Source organism: Apodemus sylvaticus, chromosome 14 (assembly GCF_947179515.1).
Source record: "Apodemus sylvaticus chromosome 14, mApoSyl1.1, whole genome shotgun sequence".
Lineage (NCBI taxonomy): Eukaryota > Metazoa > Chordata > Mammalia > Rodentia > Muridae > Apodemus > Apodemus sylvaticus.
This window is the reverse complement of record NC_067485.1, coordinates 12,822,830-12,848,649: the sequence shown is the minus strand read 5'-3', so window position 1 is coordinate 12,848,649 and position 25,820 is coordinate 12,822,830. Positions and strand designations below refer to the sequence as shown.

Sequence of the window (25,820 nt, the reverse complement as noted above, 5' to 3'; positions counted from 1 at the left end):
CCATATGGCCAATGGACTTGAACATTGTTTCATAAGCAGCAAAACAGCTTTTGGTAAATTGTATATTGAACTTTTGTCTTTATGTGTCTGAGAAAGGGGCCCTTTGTTGGGTATGTGGTTTGTAGGTTCTCATTTTGCTATCAGATTACTAGCTTATATCATAAAGAGTTTGATATAATAGTTAAAACTAATTTGCTTAGCCCTTGATTGGGCAATTTCTACCTATCTTCTAAGTTTTCAAGTTCTATGTTGACCTTTAAATCTGTGTTGACTGTAGCCTAAACTGTGGAATGTCTCTGTGAGTAAAGCCAATTATAATTGTGTAGACTGACTTCTGGGCTTTTAAATTTTTATTTATTTATTTATTTATTTTTGGTTTTTTGAGACAGGGTTTCTCTGTGTAGCCCTGGCTGTCCTGGAACTCACTCTGTAGACCAGGCTGGCCTTGAACTCAGAAATCCGCCTGCCCCTGCCTCCCAAGTGCTGGGATTACAGGCGTGCACCACCACGCCCGGCTGACTTCTGGGCTTTTAAAAACAGTTTTTTAAGCTGAGCAAGGTGGCTCACACCTCTGATCCCAGTACTCCAGAGGCAGAGACTTAATTCAAGGCTAGACTAGTCTACATATTGAGTTCCATGACAGCCACACTACACAGTGAGACTAAAGACAAAATTTGTGTTTCTGACCGTGCATATGTCTATACACCATGTACCTGTGCCAGGCCAAAGGAGAGCCTTCTATCCTTTCTATCCCTCAGCCCCTGAATGGAGCTCCACTGAGTCACGTGGTTGCTGGGACTCAAACCTGGGTCTTCTGTAAAAGCAGTCTGTACTCTTAACCCAACTTCTGGATTCTCTCTGCCTTTTTACATTTGTGTGTGTGTGTGTGTGTGTTGTGCCCCATGGCACAATGTGGAGATGACAACTCACAGGAAGTTCTCCTCTCCCACTAAGGACTAAGCACACATGGAGCAAGTGTCACTGGTGACACAGCCAATTACATGGATCTGATATTTTCATATCTATTTTGGAAAAGGCTAAGAACTTTGCAGGAGTCTGGGTAAGTTGATCCCAGCACCCCTTTCGCTCATCCGTACGTGAGTTTATTCTTGTGTGCAGCTATACTTGCTTGTGCCTTAGGTTTTACAATTCCCAGCATTTCTTGGATTTTCCTTTAAGATTAAAAGTTTACGCGTGGCCTGCTGGCCTGTGGCCGGGCAGTGGTGGCGCACGCCTGTAATCCCAGCACTCTGGGAGGCAGAGGCAGGTGGATTTCTGAGTTCAAGGCCAGCCTGGTCTACAGAGTGAGTTCCAGGACAGCCAGGGCTATACAGAGAAACCCTGTCTTGAAAAAAAAATCAAATCCAAAAAAAAAAAAAAAGTTTACGTGTGTTTGTGTTGATTGTACACCATGTGTGGGTGCCTGTAGAGGTCGGAGGTCAGAGGTCAGAGGCATAGGATCCTCTGGAGCTAGGCTTACAGGCAGTCTTTGAGCCACCTGATTTGGAGCTGGGAATCAAACTCTAAATCTACTAAACTTTTAGCCAGGCGGTGGTGGCGCACTCAGGAAGGCAGAGGCAGGCGGATTTCTGAGTTCAAGGTTAGCCTGGTCTACAGAGTGAGTTCCAGGAAAGCCAGGGCTATACAAAGAAACTCTGTCTCGGAAAAAAAAAAAATCCAAAAAAACTAAAAAATAAATAAATAAATAAATAAATAAAAATCTACTAAACTTTTACCTGCTGAGCCATCTTTGCAGGCCCAAATTTTTACTGACTAACTAGTTAGATATGGCAGTGTTTGTTTATATGAGAGCTAACTAGTTAGATATGGCAGTGTTTGTTTATATGAAAGCTCTATTTGCATATAGGCCTGCATGACAGAAGAGGGCATCGGATCCCATCACAGATGGTTGTGAGCCACCATGTGGGTGCTGGGAATTGAACTCAGGACCTTTGAACAAGCAGTGAGTGCTCTTAATGGCTGAGCCATCTCTTCAAGTCCTAGAAATAAGATTGCTTTTATATTCTCACGTGTCTAGGTTAACGTTAGCATGTCAGTCAGTCAGTGTCCAGCGTGATCGAACCATGGCACTGGCCATGCCTATAACTGGAACACTTGGGAGGGGAAGGCAGAAAGATCAACCTCTGCTGTCAAGTTGCTGGCTGACTTAGGATACATGCTATGCTGCTCAATATTTTTTTCATGTATTTATTGCTAACTTCTAAAAACCCATTTCCCCCTCGTTTTGGATTTTTATTGCTCTAGAGCCTGAGAACTCAGCGGCTCCAGTACATAACCTACCATGTCCTGGCATGCTGCAAGGGTCCGCAGCTGCAACCAAAGCAAATACAGAGCACACAGCCTTAGGAGTCAACTCTGGAGGTTTACAGTGCAAAGCCCAGTTAGACTAACAGAGCCCTCATCCGTATGAACCTTGATACTTCCTGATGGACTTCTTCAATGTGGAAACACCTCAGCTACCATGCCCCTGGCCCCCACTTGAAACAATCCAGACTACATGGGAAGTACCTGACGGAGCTCTGGCTAGCAGCATCACACGAGTTACTGCTCTGCAGAATCACGTTCACTTGGCATGCTCACTCCTGAAGCCCTGAACCCAAAGCCACCATGGAGATAAACGAAGCTCAGCACACGCTAGGGTAGTACTACCACCGTGCTGCATCAGCCCACTTCCTAGGAAGCTCAGTGTCAGGGCCTGTGTGAGGGGACATGCCTGTAATTCCAGCATCTGGGAGACAAGCAGAAGGTTCAGGTGTTTCAAGCTCATCCTCAACTACACACGAACCTGAGGCGAGCCTGGGCTCCCTGAGATCACCTCAAAACACCAAGAAGAGGCCGGGCGTGGTGGCGCACGCCTGTAATCCCAGCACTTGGGAGGCAGAGGCAGGCAGATTTCTGAGTTCGAAGGCAGCCTGGTCTACAAAGTGAGTTCCAGGACAGCCAGGGCTACACAGAGAAACCCTGTCTCGAAAACAAACAAACCACCAAGAAGAATTTAGAAGTTAGGACCACCAAAGGTATCCGTCCTCACAGTTAGATGGAATCTTGTAATTGCCAACAGAATCTGATGCCACGAGAGGCAGCTGCTTCCGGCCCATGCTGATCAGTCCACGGTCCCACTACCCCACTGAGCACGACCCCCAGGTCCATGCGGTCCCCATCCCTCACTTCTCACGGACAGAACAAAGAGAGTCGGAGGCGGCTTGGGTAGCACTTGTATACGTCATACATTTATTAGTGAATATCCCTCTGAAATCAGCAACAATATTAAAAAAAATAATGATTGCACTACTTGGTCAAGCAGAACTAGCAACTTTCATTTTAAAAAAAGTACAAATCTGTTAAAAATTTCAATCAGTATACACATATATAATACAACATACTAGTTATGTTAAATGCTACAAACCAATGTGAGTCCAATGGGATGGAAAAAAACCACACATTTAAGCTTTAAGAACCATTTGTCTATATATTAGCATTTTCTCAAATACATACATGGGAAAAATGAGGTAACTGTAAGATGTGCAAGGAACAGGGCCCCCATCACGTGTGTTTATATATATATATATATGTGTGTGTGTGTTTAGTTATATATATATATATAAACTTTTCTAACACAGAACACAGGCTGGGCCCAGCAGTGCTGGGGGAAGGTGCCCACTGTCATGCCTAGGCCAGAAGTTGGTAAATAAAGAGTAAACAATGCCAAGCCCCCACCACAGGAAATCATTGGTAGCGTGGCATCTACAGCAAGGTCGGCAAATCACAAACATCCTAAGTAATTGTTTCATAAATCGTTTTTAAATGATTAAAAAAAAAAAAGGTGTATTTCCCCCTAGTAGCTGCTTGTTGGAATCCTCACTGCAGTCGACACAATCCATGAGCCAATCCCGCTGCCCCAGGAACCACAAGGGTTTAAAAACCTTTTTTGGGGTGAGGAAGGGGTGGGGGTTGGAGAAGGTGGTTCTTTGTGTAAAACACGTGGATTTTCAACACTGCTATAAATATAGAAACATCACCTGGAGTTATATACAGTAAGACTTTGGGCTCTTGTGGGGTGGGACCAGGCCAATGGGGCCTGGTAGGCTGGGGTGGGGCAGGGCTGCGGCGAGAACGAGGGTGGTTGGAGCATCCCTGAGGCAGCAGGCGCCATCGGCTGCCTGCTAGGATGTGCCGGCCCCACACGCGGTTCGCTCACTCCAGGCAGCGCAGCAGCCCCAGTTGGCGGTAGGAGAGGAAAGGAGTGGAACCTGAAAGGAGGGTAAGGAACACAGCCTCCTCCAGACCTCAGAGGACAGGAATCGGCCGGGAGGGGCCCCCTGAGGTGGAGGTTCACGCCCTCCCTGACCCCTGTCCTCACAGGATTGCTAGGAGACTCACCCAGGCAGGTGGCCCACAGGCCCTGGCTGGAGAGGAGGTGCCCTGAAAAGCAGACATGCCCGGTGGGCTCTAGGGACATGTGCAGTGCAGTGCATGGCAGTTATCAGCTGAGCACACCCCAACTCTGCCCTGTGACTCGCAGCCACCAGCGCAGTCCCAGTGCACATGCGTGGAGGCCTGGTGTGGCACCACCTGACCCTACTCTGCCCCCTGGGCATTTGGTCCCGGTTGGTCCCTATGCCCCCACTCCTACTAAACCAAAGGGAAAATAAGATAATAAAAAACCAAACACCTCTTAAATATCCACACCCCCTACACGCAATTTTGGGCCAAATGAATAAACAAAAACTGCTGTTCCTCACATTCATGCAAAACGACAGAGGGGGAAGATCGAGCACGGGTCTGACATTGTCACTGGTAGAGGGGCGGCCACCAGAAACACAAGGACATGCCCGGATCGCGGCCCTGCTGCTGCAGAACACAATGGATCCAGCTTGGAGCCCTGGCCCATTTGCTCATGGAGCCTGGCTGGGATCCTCCAGCCTGGGGGTGGGCTGGAGCGTGTGCCTGGGGTAAGGGTCCTGGGAGTCAGGCCCACACCATACAGTAGCGGAGGCAGGGCTGACTGCCTGCGTCTGTCTGGACCAAACAGGACTCAGGAAATGGTCTCTGGCTACTACCTGCCCACACACCTGGCAGTCCCACTAGGACAGGGAAGGACACGTCATGTCAGTACAGGAGACCAGTTGACCCAGGGTGGCTATTCCTTTGCCCATTCTGGGGCCTGGGGAATCACAGCAGCCACCACACTTGGGGAATGGACTCCTGCCCCCCAGAGCCAGCAGGAAGAAGGACCCGGGGGCAAATACGAGGCAGACTGAGTTGGGGACACTCAGGCAGCTCCGTGGCGGGCAGGCAGGCAGGCAGGCAGATTGGGGAAGGAGTCTTTGGAGCTTGGCAAATGCAGGGGCTTATTGCAGGGGCTTCTCCAGGACTGACCCTGGCACCAGCTCTGGAGTTGCGGTGGGAATGCTGACAGGCCTGGCCCCTCCCTTACAGTTCTCCCTGGGCCACTCCCTGCTCCCCCCACCCGTCTCCGGAGCTTTGGGCAGGGTTCTTGTGGGTGGCTGTGGAGCCTCACTCAGCCTCCCTGGGCACCTCGGAGGCATCCGCCCGGCAGATGGGACAGGTCCGGTTGGCCTGGGAGGAACAGCCACACGTCAGACCCCATTCTCACATGACTTGTCCCCACCAACTTGACTGGGATAAAATCTCCACCCCTGCCCCCTGGAGCCACCCAGGCCGGGCTCAGGTGGCCTTACCTTCAACCACTTGTCAACACACTTGGCGTGGAATTCATGGTTGCAGGGGAGGACTCGGAGCAGCTGCCGAACCTCGAAGTCACTGAAGCAGACCACGCACCTGGAGAGGAGCAGTGTCACCCACTGACAGGAGAGGACCCCCCCCAGGAGGAGTACAGTGTCACCCACTGACCACGGAGGACCCCCCAGGGCTCCCCAGGCGACACTTACAGAGTCTGCTCAGACTGATGGCTGTCAGGATTAAAGCGGTATGACGGCAGTTGTTCTATGTCTGCTTTGGTGAGGCCTCGGGGCTTGGCATCTCCCAGCCTCTCAGCCAGGTTCAGAAGAGCCTAGAGTCAGACAAAGGAGGTCAGCAGTACCTGAAGCTAGGGGTCGCCCAACCCCAGCCCTGGCTCCACAGACCTCATAGTTCTCCATCTCCACATCATCCACATCCAGATCCAGGCTGATGGTGGGGCCCACGGTGGTTGGTGACATAGGCAGCATTGAACTAGACAGGGAGGGAGGGAGGCGCAGAGTGCAGTCAGCAGAGGCCGAGCATAGGGAGCTCCTGTGTGCACTGCACTCTGCACAGTTCAAACTCAGCAGCCTGGGCTCTGTTCCAGGGCCCTGGCCGAAAGGCAAAAATGACTGCTGTGTGCTATGGAGAGGACACTGGCCGGCCCACGGGCCTCGGGCTACCAGAGCTGTGGAGCCCTAGAAACCAAGGCCTGATGGCTCTGGGGCAGTTCTGCTGGCACTTACAGGAAGTAGGGCAGGAAGCTTGGGTAGTAGGACGGTGGCGGTGGCAGCGGGGGCGGGGGCAGCGGCTGTTGCAGGCGGTATCTTTGTGTGCTCAGTCTTCGTGGCATCATGTGGGAATATGGCTGCAGACAGGGACCAAGTGCAGGTCAATTGGCAGGCCTGCCTCCCACTTCCCACTGCCCGAGCCTGGCCTGAGGATGGGACAGTCGCTCACCACACCAAAGGACAGCTCCTGGTGCAGTGGATCATGGGGTAGGTAGTGAAGGGGCACTGAGGGCGACAAGGCTGGGCCAGTGGCAGAGGTGGAGTAAGTGAAGCTCCCCAGGGGGTGCTGGTCCCCTCGAAGGTCCACATCATTGTCCAGCCGCTGCAGGGGCTGAGCAAGGAGGGGCTGGGTCAGTCGACTAATCTTAACAAGTCTGAGTCTTCCCCACTCTGCACTCCCCTCTAGTTCCCACACTTACCATCCGTGGGTGCTGGGTCTGCAGGGATACAAACTGCCCAAGCGGTGCCATGTGGGTAGGTTGGGGCGGTGGGGCTGGCGGTGGCGGGTGGAGGATGTAGTGGTCACTGGAGATGAGGTGGGGGTAGGTGTGGTAGGGTACAGGGAGCTGCTGCATGGTACACGCCTGGATCAGCTGCTGAGAGAGGCAGGGCAGCTGGGCCTATGCTCCCATCAAGGCCAGGGACCACCATCCAGCTAAAGGCTCTCTGTGCCCACAGCCCAGGGGCTCTAGCCGCTTAGCCACACCGCCCAGCACTGCAGCACCTCTGCACTGTATGCAGCAGGCACTATGTTATAGACAGTCCCAAACTCCAAACTGCCTTAAACCTGTGTGGACGCGCGCACATACACCCCCACACACCCCCACACACCCACCTCTGTAAAGGGCCAGGACCAGGGCCAGGCTGGTATACTGCATGGGCGTCTAGCTCAGTTCCTAAGGGTGCTTGTGAACACGTCTGCTGGCGTGCACAGCGTGGCTTGTACCTGGGCAGAGGAAAGCACTCACCGGAGGTGGGAGGCAGCAGACGGGGTAGTGCTGCCCACTGAACATCACGGAGCATGCTGGGAGCTGCTGGGCACTGCAGCCAGGGATGTGTTGGCTTGTAGGCAAAGGGAAGCCTTGGGTCGTCACCGTGGTGACTGTGTAGGACAGAGGGACAGGTCCCTGGTGCACCTGTGGAGAGAGCAGAAAAGAACTGTAGGGAGGAAAACTGGGGAGAAGACCCTTCCCCTTTCTGGAACCCAATTTCTCCATCCACATCATGGGATAACATGCTAAGTACAGCAAGACAGAATCACTTCTGCGCCCCTACTCCTCGGACCAGTCTGGTAGAGGTCAGCCGGGGGCAGGGGTGGGAGGAGCTGGTCTGCTTACCTGCTCGTGGAGATCAACCATGAACGGGCTCTGCTGGGTGGCTGGGTGCAGCATTCGGGGGCTCCTGCCGGCAGGAGCTGAGGCTCGGTGCTCCTCTACAGAGAGGTTTGGTGGTCGGGGCAGCAGCTGCTGGGAGGGTAAGTGCTCATCCTGGGCAGGTGGGCTGGCCAGGGGCCCCTCGTGGCCAAGGCTGTACCACACAGAGGAGCCCCAATAGGACAGAGGGGCACCACTCATTTATAATTCACGGAGGGAAGCCAGGTTGTAAGGCACTAACCCACACTAGGAAGCCAAGTGGCTCAGGGCCCTGGGGTCCACCCCCCTGCCCTTGAACCCGAGCCAAGATGGCTGCCCTTGAAGTACTGATGGAGACGTCTTCCTACCTTCCCCAGAGCTGGCCTGGACTGCTGCTAGGTCTTGTAGAGACTCGCCAGTGACCCACAGGGGCAGAGGGTGGCCACTTAGTCACTGCCAGAGTCCATGGTCTCATCAGGAGGGCAGGGAGGTGGAGGGCCGGGGCTCACAACCCTAGGAGGCAATTAGAGACAGATGCGGAGGGATAGAAAAAGGCAGTTGCCTGTAGATTTAGAGCCTGAGAAACTGATAAACTTGGACAGGCTAGTCTTGGTTTCCTATTCTGTGATATGGGACCAAATCTCCTTAGATGTGGTAAACTCTGAAACCAGAGCAGTATGCTCCAGGGTCAGCTGGCCTGAGGCGGCGCCTCCTCTGCCTCATGACAGGGGCTAAATCTTGAGCCCCAGGCAGCTGGGACTTTTGGGGAGCTTCAGGTTCCCCTTCCATGTGGCTGGCTGAAGAGGAACTCCAAAGAGACCTGGGACTTAACTCCCCTCTAACGTGCTATATAAGACAGTCTGATCTGCTTCCCAGTCTTGGAACTTGGTCTAAGGCCAGATGCTGTCCTCTCTCCTGAACCCTTCCCTCGAGTGGCCACTCAGGTGTGAGCCCACTAATTAAGGAACGCTTTTAGCAAGCTTGGCAGAAGAGATTCACTGTCCTAGGTTCTATATGTCACAGCTGAACGGCTGACTTCAAGCCTGTCTCCACACCCTGGCGCTCATAGGAAGGTCACCCAAGGCTTCACAGGGACCAGGAGAGAAGCTCTTGGCTGGCAGCATGCCGGGCCTGGTATATGCCCATGTCTTGTAACCCCAGGCAGATCCCAGAGTAGGTCAGAGCAGGGTCTCCTCTTTAGGATTAGAGTGAGGATCCAGGTAGGTCTCCAACCTCAGGCTTCTGCAACTAACTCAGTTGGGAGAACCCTTGGCAAGGGTGTGCTGAAACCCGCTAGGCCCTGCGGCACTGAAGAGGTCTCACACTGGACCAGCCAGTCGACTCTCTGCCACAAGGTGGTCTTTCCACTCTCTCAGCCAACAATCCTATGGCCATCTGACGTCCAGTTCCAAGTGCTGCCACCTGCTGCCACAGCAAGGGAGTGCTGTGCCAGTTAAGCACCTCAGTTGTTCCTGCAAAGGTCAGAAGAACCATTTCCTCTACCCAGGACTCGCCAAGTTTGTACCCCAGTTCTCCAAGTCTGCACAGAAGAGTGCTTTCTCCACAATCCCCAACAGTGCCTGGCCAAGGCCACCAGCCTAAGGTACACCAACTGGATTCATTTCTGTTATTGACCTGTTCAGGCACTCAGTAGGGGTGGGATTCACTGAAGAAGCCCATCACTGTATGTAAAGGCACACAGTCTGGCATCAATGACAAGAGTTGTCAGAGTAAACAGTGGGAGATTATAAATGAATCCCTCCCCCAAATCCTAGTCTCTGAAATGAGGCTAAGCATACAGGGACGGACACACACACACAGTCAGGGAAGACTCAAATATATGAAACAAGTTGCCTGGCGTACCCCAAACCAGCAGATAGAAGGGCATCTAGTGGGGCCCAAGGTACCAACATCATCACCCCTAACAACACCTCACTTCCTTTCCTGGACCTCTGATTCCTTCTCTGTAAAAATAGGAACCTAAGAATGATATAGAGAACCATCAAAGGCCACTCTAAAGGTAAGAGAAGAGGCAACCTTAAGTGAATGCCGGCTGCAGTGTGGACTGCCCTCCTCCTGGACCCCAACCCCAGGCAGATACAAGTCCCTAAGTGCTGAAGGAGGCAGAAGCCTGCTGCCCTAACAGTGTACCCAAGGAAGGAAAGGTGGCTCTGTGCCTCGGGCTAGAAACTAAAGTGATAAAGAGGGGACACAGCCATTTCAGTTACTGAAGCCCCAAGGACTTGTTCCAGACCACGGGGAGCACAATCGGTCCTCCTGGCTGGTTCTCTAGGCCCAGACTCATCAAAGCCCCAGTCCTCTCAATGACAGCGGTGGGAGGAAAAAACAGAGTAGCTCAAAAGCCACGTGGGAGATGGAGTATCTTTAGGTGTGAGTAGCGTCCAGGGGACTCACAAACGACTGAGCTGGACCAATCATCACACTCAAGGTCAACCAGCAACATTGCTTTTGCACACTTCTCTTTCACTGTCCTCTCTATGAAGTTGGTGTAAACTCCCCTAAGTCTGATCTTGTCCCATGGGTCCACAAGACTGCCAGCCAAGTAGAGTTGCAAGCAGAGTACTATTTGCAGAAAGATTGGCTCCCTCTGGCAGACGAGCAAGATCAGGCTTAGGCGGGAATACAGGCTCCCCCTCCCTACTTGCTAGCTATACCTCCTTCTTAACAGGAGCTTCCCAACTCCCACAAAAACTGTGGAGGCGATTTAGGGTGGAACCACCACACCTTGGCCAGCTTAGACTCCCCGGGTGACCTTGGTTAAAGAACTTTAGTTTTGGCTAAGTCTTATTTACAATAAATTAAAGCAGGGACTGAAATCTCCCCAGGGCGCCCCTAAAAAGTCAGAGACAAGAAACCAGGTGTATGGGGGAGGAAAACAAAGTCCCAGAAGATAAGGCTCCTCCCCAAAGCAGGCCAGACGCAGGCAGTGGGGCTCCAGCAGTCTTCCAAAGCCACCCCTTCCCCGGGGACGGGGCTGAAGCTAGCACACCTGTCCCAGGAGGGGCCTCCGTGGTTTCCCTCTTACTCCGTAATGCCGCACTCGGAGAAACACTGAGGGAAAAAGCCAGGCAGCAGCGCTGTGGCTAGAGTGCTGTGGCTTTAAGAGCGGAGGATCCCAGACCATGTGCTCGGCGTGAGACAAAAGCAACAACAAAGGAAGTGGCGGCTGCAGGGGGAGGGGGTGGCTCCTTCCCCTCCACCGCAGCGCTCCGCAAGGCAGAGGAGCGGCCCGGACTGGGTAGCCGCAGACAGCACCTGGCCCAGGGGCCCCGCCGCCGTCCCCCACCACTCCCGCAGCTCAGGATCGACGCCTACGAGGCCGGCAAACAACAACGCGTCCCCGGGAGAGCCGTAGTTCCGGGGTGCGGGTCCGAAGTTAAGAGGCCTGGCCCGACTCACCGGCAGCCGTCCGACCACACGCGGGCTCCTTTGTTCGCGATGCGGGGTGCGGACGGTGAAGCGCCCGCTCCTTCGCGAGCCTGCTCTGTCTTCCGCCTCCCCAGCCCGGGCCCGAGAGAAGGGCGGCGCAGGACGCAGCTGTGCTCTCCGGTGGGCTGGCCCTTTAAGAACTGTCCGCGGCGGCCGGATGGAACCAGCCCCACGTTTTGATTCACAACATTCGGAGCGGCGGGGGCGCGCAGCGCGGGAGGCGGCTCACGGGGGCGCGCCAGGACGCTCAAGCAAACAGTAGCGGCAGGAGCCGGCACCCGCCCCGCCCCGCAGGCCCCGCCCAGCGCCGCGCGTCGGCCAATCGCGTCCTGTGGGCGGCACGTGACTAGCGGGTCGCCATCTTGAAAGGCTGGTTAAAAAAGCCTCTTCGCCCCCACCTCATACTTCAAAGCCCACAAGGCCAGGTCGCAGGTGAAGAGCGTTGCGACTCCGAGTGCGGGGGCCGTGGCACGCACTAACAGATCATGGTTACCTTCTTAGGGCCGCGGCCTTTGTGGGGCCCGCAGCCTCTCACGCAGCCGAGGTGAGAGGACCGCTCTCAGCCCGGCAAGCACTTCCCGGAGATGACGTCACTCCCAAGCCCTGCCAGCCAGCGATGACCTCATAGCTCACCTCGCCTCTCGACTCTCTAGCTTTCTGTTCCGTTACGCGGCGCCTTTAAAAAGCTGGGACAACCCAGATGGCTGAAGAGACCAATGACTGAGGACCCATGCAAATGATTCAACGTCTCCCAGGCAGGGGGATTGGCCCTGCGCATGCTGTCGTCACAAACATTTCGCCACCCCGCCCCCCAGCAAGGCGGGGGGGGGGGGGGGGGGGGCCAAGGCGTGGAGAGGCTCCAGTTCAGCTGAAGTGGGAAGTGCTGGAATCTCCTGAACCAAGCCCAGGGAAGTTTCTGCACTTTAGTTCTCAATGCCTCTCAACACCTGCGAGCCTAGGGATTATGATAAGCAGTACACTGGGGGGGGGGGGGGAAGAGCCACTCCCCCAGGACAGGTGGATCAATATGGGTTCGAGAATAGCCTGGTCTACATAGCTACAGAGACCTTGTCTTCAAGAGACAAGTATCACACACCCAGGTAGTAACACAGCTGAGGCGAGAGGGAGCAGATGTCCTCCCCTTCGGAAGTCCCCCAGGTAAACATACAAAGCGGGGTATAGTGTCTGTACCGATTATATAAGCAGAACATCACCATTACCTAAAGCACTCCTGTCTACTAGGATGGTCTGTAGTAACTGGATTCCAGCGCCCACCAACCCAGAACAAGATGTCAGTAGAAAATTGCAACATTTGTTAAACCTTTGTGGCTACAGATGGGTGACACTCTGTACTTTGGGGATATATCCCATAATCTCAAATATTTTTAAAAAATTAAACCAATTTGCTAACAAGATGTAACAGTATTATCAATTTCAACTGGATATTGTATCTGCATACAGTGGAAAATGATTTGGGAAATGATACAAGAATTGTCATTAGGGTGCACCTGTTCAGGAGGGCAGATTTTTATTTTCTTTGTATTTGTTTACTATTGTTTTTGTTTATAAACATAGTCTCCTTTATCTCAGGTGGCCTCAACTCTTGATCCTCTTCCTAAATGCTGAGATTACAGGAATATACCGCCACTCCTAGCTTAGATTTTTAAATTTGGTAACTGTGTATTTGCTTTTAAAAATTCTAGGAAGAGGGCTGGAGAGATGGCCCAGCTATTAAGAGCACTAGTTACTCTTCCAGAGACCAGGGTTCATTTCCCAGCACCTACACAGCAGTTCACAACTGTCTGTAACTCCAGGGGATCTGACACCTTCACATAGACATACATGCAGGCAAAACACTAATACATATAAAAAAAATCTAGACAGAGCTGGGTGTAGTGGCCCATTTAATCCCAGAAATTGGGAATCAGACAGGTGGCCTGTGAGCTGGAGGGCAGCCTGATCTACAGACTGAATTCCAGGACAGCTAGGGCTACACAGGAATCTTGTCTCAAAATACAAACAAGTTCTAGACAGTATAATCCACTGAAGGAAATTGCCAAAAGCTATAAAACAATGTATCTTAGGCCTATTTTAAAAAGATGTTTATCATTTTATGTATGAGTGTGTGTCTGCCTATATGTTTGTACAGCATGCATGCAGTGCCTGTAGGGCTCTGAGACCTGGAGTTAAAGATACAGGTACTGGGAATTGGACCCTGGCCCTCTGGAAGAGCAGCAAGTCCCCTTAACTGCTGAAGTACCTCCTCAGTCCTCTAAGCCCAATTTTAAGGCATAAAAACTTTGTTTTACAATAAAGATCTCTCCTCAGGAAAAGTAGCCAATGGAAAGAGTCCAGAAGAAAACTGGGGGTCCGGCCTTTGGCTTAGAGCACCCCCCCCCTTAGTCGACTAATTGCACTGTGGATGTACAGCCAGCCAGGTGCTGATGTCAAGGTGGTACCTGGGAGCAATTTGCACATCTCTGAGTAACAGGGCATCAAGGTAATGATGCAGCAGCACAGATGGTCCTTGGAATAGCACTCTATTTCCCACTCCTCCTACGGGAGGAGCCTGCAGGAGCTCCTCACTGCTGCAAGTGTGCTCTGGCCCTGAAGGTGCGTGTGACATGCTCACCTCTTCTGCGTGCCTCTTGCACCATGATGGCGCTCCTTCGGGCAGCTGAGCCTGGCCTTTTCTGTTGGAGAAGCCTTTCCTAGTCTACAGATCAATTAATTCTTCCTTCCTTCAAGGTTCCTATCCCAAGTGTTTCTACAAGGGCTGATGGGACCCTGACCTTCACTTTGTGTGAACTAATCACACAAAACCCTGCCCCAGTCACTGTTTCCCTCAGTAATCTCCTGGATGAAGGGGTTCACCTTCTAGGTGCACTGAAATCAGCCTTCCCTAGAAGTGTGGTGTCCCAGGCTAACCCAGTGTATGGGTGAGAGCTAGGAACTGCAGGAGTGAAGTGACATGCCCAAGCACACATTGCTCATTTCTTTCCCCAGACAACCACCCTCTGGACACTTAGGGAGATAGTGCTTGCCAAGCAAGCTTGAGGGCCTGAGTTCAATCCCTACAACACACATAAAAATAAATGTGGAGACAGGTTGGGTTGGCTAGCCGGCCAGCCAGCCTAGACTAATTGGTTAGTTCCACATCCATCTTTGAAAAGGATGGACACTGACTAATGACATCCAGGGTTGACTTCCTGCCTGCACATATCAGCACACATGTGCACTCACAAAGCAACTCACCCTCCGTTCAGTTTAGTTATGGGCTTTTAAGCCTACACCTAGCCTGTGTATAATTTCCTTGGTCCAGTATGTCTTCACTACCACATACCCACCTCTGGCAGATTCCTGGTCAAGCTCTGGATTAAGCCAGCTATCTCCCTTGTACCTTTTCTGGTCTGTTAGGTTTACTTTCGCTTCGCAGACCCAAGGAGCCACGATCACACTGCGTCTCAACAGGTGGGGCTATCTCCATGTGCTCATCCCACTGGGCCACAAATATCCAAAGAAGCTCTCGGTTGTCCCTACCTGCCTAGTCCCTTCATCTTTTCTCTTCTATCTTCCTGGGCCTGGCCTTGGAAGCCTTCAGTCAGCCTCTCTCCAAGAGCAGATGCCATACCCACCTCCTCCAAATCTGAAGAGCTCTCCTGGCCACATGCAAAATTTTATGGGCATAAGGGAGGAGAATTTTATCAAGTTTCCTAAGTTTTCAACGGAAGCCAGAGATCTGAACTACTCTTTAAACTCCTATGCTCTGGAATCCCAGTGTGGTCCTCTGTATGCCTCTTCCTCATCACAACCCATCCCCTGTGAGGTGTAGTCCTTACACCTACTGTGTGCTTCTGACAGCCCATCCCCCAGTTGGCAGGTACTGTTTACTCTCAGAGAGGAAGTAAGTGCCCTCACCACAGAACCCTAAAGGGAGCGCAGTGGATTGCAGAAGCACAAATGGACTAGCTGCCTCTGTTCCTGCAAGAGCTAAGAGGGTTTGTAGACTGTCCTCAGGTCACACACCCTGATCATCTCATGGTGAGCTAGATACTAGTATTTGCCCCACTTCACAGAAGAGACCACTGAGGTGACAGATAGCCCATATACATCTCTGAGACTGGAAAGACCAAAAGTACACATGTCCCTCAGGCGAAAGAGGATCACAGAGAGGCATAGGACCTAGCAAGTGGTTTGAGGTGACACAGATGAGAACTGGCTCCTAGTGCAAAGCACTTGCTGCAGTGTTCCAGCCTCCTCCTGAAGGTACCAGCACTCTCTTCCTAGTGGGCCCTGCCCAGCCAGGGTTCCCGCCTACCATACAGCCTGCAAACTGGCTGCCTCCTCTTCTTTGAGTCAGGAAGTATTCAGTTCCTTCTCCCTTGGCCCCTCAGATCTTCCTCCACAGAGGTGGGACACAGTAACCTTCCCCAAACTAAGAAAACATACAACTGGGATGTTAGGACACAGCACACACCTTGGGACTCAGGCGTCCCAGAGCCCCAGATACCAGGGAGAGGGTTAAAAGGCCCTGTTCTGCATCCTCTCTGCTTTGGGCAAGGATAAACCCCAAGCTTTGCCTCTCCAAATACTCAACCATTTGTGCAGCGGGGCAAGAGGCAGAAGTGTGGGTACGTGTAGATATGTTCTGGGTCTTGCTCATTGAGAGCATCAATCTGGGCTCAGCTGGGTCGATTATCTTCCCTTCACCTCAAGCTCTCATCTGTAAAATGGGGACAATGACAACACTAGTAACTGAAGTACCATTCACCTGCTGAAATGTTACTAAGACAGGGCTTATGGAGGCTGCTTGGGCTCTCAGGGGCTCTGTGACCTTGAAGTCTTCCCTAATCTCCCAGAGGCTGTTTGTCCAGGGGTAGCACTGGATGTGAGTACCTGTACCTACCTCCTTAGGTGGCTTTCAACGGATATGCAGATGGCCGTGTCTGGGTGTGATTCCCAGTCAGTGTCTGCAGTGGGATGTGTGAACCTTGTGTGTATGCTGGGGAGGGGGGAGGCTTTTTTCTCATTCACCCCTACACTGCATGCACCTCACCACTGGGATCGTTCTGTCTGTAGTCAGAGAGGGAAGCACTACACCACTGAGAAAATTGGGGGCTACAGGAGTGCAGTGCTTATAAGGCCCAACACCCCACTTCCTTGTATTTTACGTACCACCCCCAATTTTTTTCTTCCCTGCTCTCCAACACCGGTTCCACTCAAGCTGGGGTTCAGCAAAAGCTTTGCGATTGGGCAAGATGCAAACCTATCCGACCCCTCGGGGTTCGGACGTCGCGAATGCAGTGATGGCCCTGTTTGTCAGTGCTGTTCTGTTCCCTGGACCTCCAGCCACTCTGGCTGCCAAAGGGTGAAATATTAGGGACCCTTATGGGGCCACAGGGCACAGGATCCTCGCTGGAGTCCCACCATCCGAGCGCAGAGCTCGCAGGAACTCGTCCAGCTCGGCGCCCTAGCACTTGGACCGAGCGGACCGGCCGAAGTGACGACTAAGGCCGGCGAGGCCTCACCGAAGCTCCCGCACCTCCCGCCGCGTCTACAGCGGCCCGCGCCCGGGCGTTACCTGGGGCCACGGCTAGGCTCCACCCCGATTAGGCAGCAGCGCGTTGCTCCCGGGGCAGCCCGGTCCGGCTCCGGCTGCGGCTAGCAAGCCGCCGGCCGCGGCCCTCCCCCTGCGCCCGCAGTGGAACCTCCCAGTGGAACGACACTGCACGTCGCCTCCCCCATCCCCAGTGCTCGCTATGGGTTAGTCGGGCCGCACCATCGTGGAGGGGGGGACCATCGTGGAGAGTTGGGTCACACTACCTTCCGGGGACCGCCGGGACGACGCGCCTGGGCTGAACGTTACACCCCGCCTCACAGCATGCAATGGGCCGGTCGGGCCGTACCATCACTGTCCGGGGGAGGACCTGGGCGGGGCGTCCGGACACGCCCCCTCAGTGCACTCCCCGTTTGGTGCGCACAATGGGCGGGGCGGGCCTCACCAACCCGGAGCAGGGGAAGCCGGGAACGGGGAATCTGGACACGCCCCCTTATCGCAGGCGAAACCCAGGAGCTGAACGTCGTCTCCCCCCGCGGCGCACAATGGGCCTATCGGGCTGCACCATCGCAGACCCGGGGAGGGTGGGGCGGGGCGTCCGCACACTTCCCCTTGGCGCGACTCCAGAGGCGCGGACCGAACGCGTAGGAACCGTGGCGCCCTCGGTTCCTCTATGACCCGGCGTGAGGGCGGGGTCTACTTCTGTAAAATATGTTAGATGTGATTCTGTGGCCTTTCAAGGACACTTCAGAGGGCATAGACCCCAAATACGAGAGGAGGGGGTAGATCCCGTATGGTCAGTGTCTTAACCGCAAGGGAAGCGCATCGGTGAGGACTACAGCTCCCAGAGGGCCGTGCTGCCGAGCATGGCGGAAGTTGTGGTTCCTGCAGACCCTGCCCTGGGGTTGCCCCAAAGGGCTCCAGGATCTCAGCCCAAGATTTGGTTGACTCCTTGGTGGTTCGTTGTCCTCAGCGTTAACTTGGCTTTTAAAGCCTCCTTTTGTTGGCTTCCTCCTGACAAGAACGCTTTAAAGGGGATCTGTTCCCTAGATGGGGCCTAGGGTCTGAGGCCAGGTGTGGGTTGGAAAGTTGTTTCTAAGGGTGACCTGTTCCCAAGCTGGTACCCATACTGTACAGGCACTGAAGAGACTTTGTACCTGCCAAGTGCAGCGATCTTGGAGCTTGGGAGTGAAGGCGTGAAGAAATTCCACCACCTTCGGCCGTGACTCTACCGGTCACCCCTAAGGCAGTGTCAGAAATAAACTACAACTAGATTTTACCTTGACAGGTTTCTCGGGTACACCAAACAGTCAAGGCCACAGGAAACTTCTCTGGTTTTGTTTTGTTTGTTTTAAGACAGGGTCTCTTTATAGCCTTGTCTGTCCTGGAACTCACTGTGTAGACCAGGTTGGCCAAGAACTTAATAGATAATAAGTCTGTTCTACCTTCTTACGCCGGGATTAAAGTTGTGAACAATTAAAGTCTTGCCCAAAGACTTTTTCACAGCACACACTAATGCAAGGACACACTACGCAGGACTTTGGTGTACTCATTGTTACTCATGCGAACTTTGCTCTGTGACTCGCCGTGCTTGGTGCTCTCAAATGTCCCGAGACGACCACATTTCTAACATTGCTATGAACTGGAGGCTGTCCTCATGTGCAGTTTCCAGGCGAGGGCTTGAGACAGCCTGAGAACCTAAGGTGGTTGGTAGGCTGTGGGCAGGCCTTAGGTCCCTGGTCATCTCTAGTTCTTCACTCCGCTTTCTACTTCTCCTGAAACTGACACTGGACATGAGTCTTATCCAGACCTGGATCATCACAGCCCAAAGCCCAGAGAAATCCCCAGGCTGCGTTGGTAGCAAATGGGCAGGATGCTGTGGGCAGACAGTCCAGCTTTATCAGGTTTCTGCAGATGTTGTGTAATGGTCTAGCCTTTGCCCACATTCTGGCAGCCAGAGCAGTGACTCAGAGCTGCTGACCATGCCATAGAGCGAGGAAGAAGTCCTGGGTCCACCCGCTTTGCTGGGTTGGGCACGGAGGCCAGCGAGTACTTGGACCCAAGGTCTAAGGCACAGCTGAAGCCTCTAATGAGGTCACCTGCCTCTCCTCCCACGACCCAAGCCACAGCCCGTGATTAGTATCTCATTCCCAGAGCGGAATCACAGCAGTGGCCAGAGAATCAGGCAACAACAGTTGCCCAGATAGTGTTAGCATGCATGGGTGACCTTCAGCTGATAGCCTGGCCCTGGATCTCAGTTTTCCATCCGTAATAAAAGAAAGGGTTATTATTCTAGAGTCGTGGGGAAGAAATTACATTTGTGACAATATCACAACAATCAGCTGTACACCACAACAAAATCCAACCTCATTGAGACCTTGGCCTTGATACGCTACTGTGGCCTGCCTAGGCAGGTGTCAGACATTACCACAGTTCAGACTAAATTATTTAGCTTCCCCCACCCAAATGGACTCCCACAGCCTGGTGCCGGAGTCCAATATCTAGACTGTTACATGGAGTAATCTTGTCAGGGATGTGCAGCCCTGCACAGTGTCTTCAGGAACACCTCAGAGAGAAAACTGGGGATTGAACCTCAGAGTCACAGTGAGGCTTCAGTGCTCATCTGTGCATCCGCACGCTGTAGAGCAGACTGTATGTAGGTAGGGCTAATCCTGAACTCCCGACTCCTGTCTGTGTCTCCTGAGTCCTACTGCATTACTACTGTTTGTGAGATGCTCTCACTTCTCACTGTGTAGCGTTGGCTGGCTTGGAACTCCTTATGTAGACCAGGCTGACCTGGGACTCAGAGATCTGCCCTGCCTCTGCTCCCTTCCCTCAGTGCTGGGATTAAAGGCATATGCCGCCATGCCTGGCCTGAGGTATGTGTTTAAATACATGGGTCCTCTTTCCTTTTTGTGTCTTGGCGACCAGGACTCTCCGAGACATTTTTCATCGACTTCTTCCTTCACTCAGAACACCAGGACATATTTTGTGGACACATTCAGTTATAGATTCCCCTTCCCTCATCTCTCTCTCTCTCTCTCTCTCTCTCTCTCTCTCTCTCTCTCTGTCTATCTAATACACACACACACACATATGTATATGTATTTTTTTTTCTTTGTTTTCAAGACTGAGTTTTTGTCAACCTGGCTATCCTGGAACTCACTATGTAGATCATGCTAGCCTTGAACTCAGAGATCCACCTGCCTCTTCCAAATCCTGTCATTAAAGGTTGTGTGCCAGCACAGCCAGCTACGTATATCTTAGTCATTTGTTTTAAATTTGAGAGGGTTTGGGGAGTCAAGCTACTCTGACAAAATGTCCATCTGTGTCAAACACATGACACAGATGTCCTGAGTGTGAACCAGATATGGCTCTGCTCAGGCCTAGCAGGCAGCCTAACAGTAGTAAGGAGAGAACATGCATCTGAGGGAAGCTCAGCTTGCTCTGGGGGAGCCCAAGTGAGTAGCAGCAGTGGGGGGCGGGTCTCTGCTGTCCTCCAGTAGGGCGCACTCCAGTAGGGATGTCTTAGTTCTTTGGTCTTTTAAACATTTTTATTACATCTGGGGGGAAGGGCACACATGTGCCACAGCTCATATGTGGGGGTCAGAGTGGGCTCTCTTCTTCCAAGTAGGCCTTAGGGGTCAGTTCAGGTTGTCAGGCTTGGTGGCAGACTCCCTTACCTGCTGAGTCATCTCCCTGGCTAGGTTTCTCCAGTCTTCACAAGAATCCCATAAAGCCTGGTGGTGTATGACTGCATTTAGTCCCAGGACTTGGGAGGCAGAGGCAGGCGGATCTCTGTGAGTTCGAAGCCAGCCTGGTCTGTAGAGATAGCGCCAGGACAGCCAGGGCTGTACAAACTCTGTCTTGAAAAGCAAACAAACAACAATAAAAGAAGAGAGGGAGGGGCTGGAGAGATGGCTCAGCGGTTAAGAGCACTGACTGCTCTTCCAGAGGTCCTGAGTTCAAATATCAGCAACCACATTTTGGCTCACAACCATCTGTAATGAGATTTGATGCCCTCTTCTGGTATGTCTGAAGCCATTTACAGTGTACTTACATATAATAAATGAATAAATCTTTTTTTAAAAAAAAGAGAGAAGAGAGGGAGATGACTTCTCTCCCAGTTTCACATCTGCTAAGGGGCTCAGGAGGACTAGGTCTCCCAGACAGAGGCTTAGCAGTTGAGAGATGGTGGAACCACAGTCAAGTTCTGGCCTCTTACCCCTGTCCTTGCATCTGGTGGAGTGTTGATGAAGGACCGGGGACTCTAACTGCTAAGAAATATCAGAGCAGAAATGAAATAAACAAAGTCAAAGAGAAAGATGAAGACTCCCACAGTAGATGGTTTCAAACATGGTTGTTCAGGAGCTAAGGAAAGTCACTAAGAAGATATTGTTTCTATTTTCTTTTTGTTTGTTTTTAGACAGGGTCTGCCTCCAGAGCAGTGGATTAAAGGCCTCTGCCACCCCCACCCCCATGCTTCTGTTTCTTTGCTCTGTTTTACTTAGTCTTGGGGTATCTCACTTATTTGCCCTCATGGCATTAAAACAGTTGCGTGATGCCATAGACACTTTTTTACAGTTTAGACTCCAAACAGGGAAGAAATCCATGCTTTCAACTGTTCCAAATGAAGCCGTTTATTTGAGACTAATTATTAAATTTACTTGTCTTTCTTTCTCCCTTTCTTTGTTTCCTTCTTTGTTTCTTTGATTGCTTGTTTCTTTCTTTCTTTCTTTCTTTCTTTCTTTCTTTCTTTCTTTCTTTCTTTCTTTCTTTTTCTCTCTCTCTTTCTGTTTTCCTTTTCTTTTAAGATACCATGTCACCCAGGTAGATCTTGGACTCATCATTCTCCGGCCTGTCCCTTCCTGCTGGGATTAGAAGCACAGGCCAACAAGGCTCGCTTCCCATTCTTATAACCAAACCTACCTAAGTCTGACAGGCTAGGCCTCAGCCACATGCCCAGCACGAAGTTGAGGAGCCATGATTCTGGGGTTCCTAGAAGAAATTAGAGGACCATTCCCTAGATAAGGGCTCCTGGGCTATTTGGACATTGCTACCCATAATGGGGGTCAGGGCTGGGGAATGCTTTGTGGGAGAAGCACAGAGGACACCCCTAGGAGGAATAATGATCAGGGACAGGGCAGCGTTTTCTCTCTGAGAGTGGGCTCCTCTCAGCCACTAGCCGTCAAGGGAGGCAAGCCTGAATTTAGGCTCGGTTCCTTGGGGGGGTGGACCCTGCAAACATAGTCCTTAATTCTGGTGATATCCAGCACCCATGAGACACAGTGTAAAAGCACACCATAGAGTGAAGTGGAAACTTTTGGTTTCTTTGGAAAGTCAGTCATGTCAAATGATGGTTTGCCGGGCACGCAGGTGAAAGGATGTTTTGAAAAAGCAGACACAAAAGAAAAGATGCATGATGTTTAGAAAGATTGTAAACATGACCCCTGCAGACAGTGGGACTCGAGCATTGGTTGGTTCAACTCTCTCCACCTTGCTCTCTAGCCTTTGAGTATTGGTTGGCCTTCCGAGCTTCGCTTGTGGTAGAGAGAAACTCAGCTAAGAACTCCTGAGGTTCCTGCGGCTTCTTGCGGTTTCTTGCAGCGTCAGCGGACTCCAGCCAGTTGGTGAGACTCGCGGTTTCTTCTCATTCATGTGTGGTGTCTGTTAGGTGGACTGGACTGTAGCTGCTGATTCGTGTCTGGTGTTTACTTGTGGACTGAACTAAGAAGAAAGAAGATTGGAAGACCCCAAAGAACTATTTCTAAACAGGTCCACTTCCCCATATCCTAATACACTTTCTTTTCTTCTTCTACCCCTGGTGGGTGGTGGGCTAGAGGGGAGATTGAACCTTATTAAACTAGGCTGTGAAAAATATATGCCTATACTAGGTGCTCAATAAATACATATTCTAGCCCCTTTCCAGAGACACGAGGCCAGCCTTCACTAGGACCTTGAAGAACCATGAGCTCTTTGGGTGGCTTTGGTGCTCTCCAAACTTGCAACAGCATACCAGAATCTCAAAGGGATGCATCAGTATCCCAAGGGAGCAGTTGCTTCCCCAGGCAGGAAGAGGCGCAAGGCTGGTGCTCTGCATGCAACACGGGCCTCCTTCCTACTCTAAGGTAGGATGAAATCAAATGTCCTCCCCATTCCCCCACTGAGAGTGTGTGGAGCCCCTGGGGTAGGTAGTGTGTGACCCTGCCTTTTGATTTTCTTTATTTTCTCTTTTTGTTTTTGTTTGTTTGTTTGTTTTTTGAGACAGGGTCACTCTGGCTGCCCTGGAACTCACTTTGTAGACAAGGCTGGCCTCAAACTCAAGAGATCTGCCTGCTTTTGCTTCCTGAGTCCTGGGATCAAAGGTACCACTACTGCCCAGCTTGGTTTTGTTTCTTTGAGGTAACAGTTTACTATGTCTGGTCTTGTTATATAGATCAACCAGGCCTGGTACTCCCAGGGATCCACCTGTCTCTGTCCTCTGAGTGCTGGGATTACAATTCCCTGTACTGGCCCTGCCCTTTGATGTCCTGCTCAGAGGGACAAAGATGGGGCTGACAGAGCCTTGTTGGAGCTGCAGGTGCTCCTTCATGCCAGAGTCAGGGCTTGGCCTGAAGGCTTAGTGCTTGATAGCTGTCAAGTCTCCTCAGCCCAACAGATCTCCACACCCTACTTTCTCCACAGGTCCCCGCTACTGAAGATGAGCCAGGAGAGGAGAGAAGGTCCTGACATGTCTTGTGACTGTCACCATCCCTGGCTTGCAGTGGGACCCTGGGCTGGGCGTCTGCCTAGCCCCTTCTCTGGCAGTGGGCCTGCCTATTCCTCCAGTACGACAGCCCTAGGGCCTTGCCTTCACTGGCCGAGGCCAGTGCCTTCTGCGGAGGTGTGGTCTCTGCATGGTTAATGATTGCTCAGAAGAGGTGGAGATGGTGCCAAAGTCTGCGACTATTCTGCTGGCCCCAGACAGTGCCCACCTGCGACTGCCGCACATCACTGCCTCTGGGCCCCTTCCAGGGGCTGTCCAGATCAGCCGCTTCAGGGGCTCTGGGCCCAGAGGTAAGCTGGGGGGTCCTTGGGATTGAGGCAAACTTTGAGGCCTTTCAGAGTTGTTTCCTGGCATCTGGAGGGTGGAGGGGACACCAGGGGGAAGAGCTAGCTGTGGCATTAGCTACCGGCCACTAGGACAGCTTGGATTGATGAGGCTACCTGGGAAGCCTGTTTCTTCTAGAATGTAGGGTAAGGCCTCCTCTCCAGGCAGTGGCAACCTCCTGTTTGCCTTCTTACGTCCCTGAGAAGTGAATTGACTACCTCACCTGTTACCTAAAAGGAGAAGATGAGGAAGATGGTTGAATCCGGCCCTGAGCCTGAGGAGGAAAGGCTGGCTCCACTCTGCTGGGCTCAGATCTTCATTCTGCTCCATGCAGACTCTGAGTGAGCTGCTGACTGCTTTGGGGCCTCAGTCTTTGCATCTGTGGAGTGGGCACAGTACTAGTAGCCCTTGGAGGGGGCTCATGAAACAGACAAGGCAGGGTGTGGAGGCTGTCTCTCACAGACTCAGAGAACAAATGCTAGGTCACCTCAGCGAGGACTAACCGTGCTGGTCCTAACCCTAACTTAGTCCTTGTCCTGGTCACAGGGGACAGACTCAGGCAGGCCAGCTCACATCTTCAGAGAGGACTTACTTGCTGGTTGGTCCCAGGTAGCGTTTCAGAGAATAATGACATTCTCCTGAACAGCCATAGCCGGCACTCACCTTACTCCTCAGAGGAAAACTGAACTGAGGACGAGGGAGGGTCACCTGGTGCTGGACAACCAGTATGTGAAATGCTGAAATCCAGACCTGGGTCCTGATCCACACCTGTCTCCCAGAAAGAGCAGCCAGGAGGGCGGGCATCACCTCTGGCTCCAGGAAGCCTGGTATCCCTGGGACATGGATGCTTCAAGGTCCCTGGGTCCGTATCTTTGCGGCTGGATCACTTGGCTGGGCCGGTGGAATCAGGAGAGACCTCTCTAGGAGAGACCTCCAGAGTGGTACCCGGGTCCAGCCTTGCCTGCAGCTGGTCACTAACCCTCTATCGTTGTTGTTGGCTGTCCCTCCGAACCGCAGTTTTCTTAGGGCGATGGGCAGTAAACCGTAGGAGAGCTGCTTCCTGAGAGGCAGCTGTGGACGGAGTAAACGGAAGCAGAAGTGAAAGGAAGGTGTCAGGGAGCTGTGGAGGCTGTGGCAGGGTGGGGTGGCTGTGGGGTTAGGGAGCCCTTGGCTGGGCCATTAGCAGGAGAGGGCTCCCTTCCTCTGTGGCCTTCCAAGATGTCCTGGGGTCCTCGCACCCAGTGGATTGAATTGTAGAGTCTTTGGTTTCCTGGAGTCTTATTGAGCTTTGGTCAATGTGTCCTCTGAGACAAGAGGGAGGAGTCCCTTTGCTGTGTTGGGCCTGGCAGAGGATGGCCTGAGTCCGGGCGAGGGTGGGATGGGGTGGGGTGGGGTGGGTAGGGGGTGTCTAATAGAGTGATCTGGAGCCCCTAATGCTCCAGACTTCTTCAGATACTTTGTAGCATGAATAGCAGTGGGTTTGTTTTGTTTTGTTTTTAACGGATACAAAGTAATTGAACATATTGATAGAGCACGGAAGAACATCTCCAAATTCCACAGTGTGTCCTTCACAGCTACCCCGCTGTGGTAGAGAGCCTCCTGCCCAGCCCCAAACAAGTGGTCTGGGAGCTTGGGAGCAAGGACCTGGGATTTCTAGGTTCTAGATCTGTTCTTTCTTTCTTTCCTCTTGCTCCACCATCTCTATTTTCTTCTCCCTCCCTCCCTCCCTCCCTCCCTCCCTCCCTCCCTCCCTCCCTCCCTCCCTCCCTCCCTCCCTCCTTGCTTCTCTCTCCTTTTATATGTCTCTTAATACAGCTCAGGCTCTTATAGACCTAGAGAGCCTCCTCTCTCCTGAG

At 52.4% G+C, this 25,820-nt stretch overlaps 1 protein-coding gene across 9 annotated transcripts; it reads right to left on the bottom strand.

Moving 5' to 3' along the window:
* Positions 1-3,224: 3,224 nt before the first annotated feature.
* Rnf44 (ring finger protein 44) lies at positions 3,225-17,164 on the bottom strand. Of its 9 annotated transcripts, XM_052156493.1 has the most exons (12): positions 16,899-17,029; positions 15,915-16,040; positions 8,236-8,380; positions 7,853-8,042; positions 7,484-7,651; positions 6,935-7,111; positions 6,685-6,846; positions 6,471-6,592; positions 6,129-6,216; positions 5,934-6,055; positions 5,724-5,823; positions 3,225-5,601 (listed from the first exon to the last, which is right to left on the bottom strand). In XM_052156493.1, the coding sequence occupies exons 3-12, from the start codon at positions 8,340-8,342 to the stop codon at positions 5,539-5,541; spliced, it is 1,299 nt and encodes a 432-aa protein (XP_052012453.1). In that variant the 5' UTR covers positions 8,343-8,380; positions 15,915-16,040; positions 16,899-17,029; the 3' UTR covers positions 3,225-5,538. The 9 variants fall into 9 exon arrangements, with proteins under 9 accessions (XP_052012453.1, XP_052012454.1, XP_052012449.1 ...); XM_052156494.1 differs by lacking the exons at positions 15,915-16,040; positions 16,899-17,029 and adding an exon at positions 17,141-17,164; XM_052156489.1 differs by lacking the exon at positions 15,915-16,040.
* Positions 17,165-25,820: the final 8,656 nt, after the last annotated feature.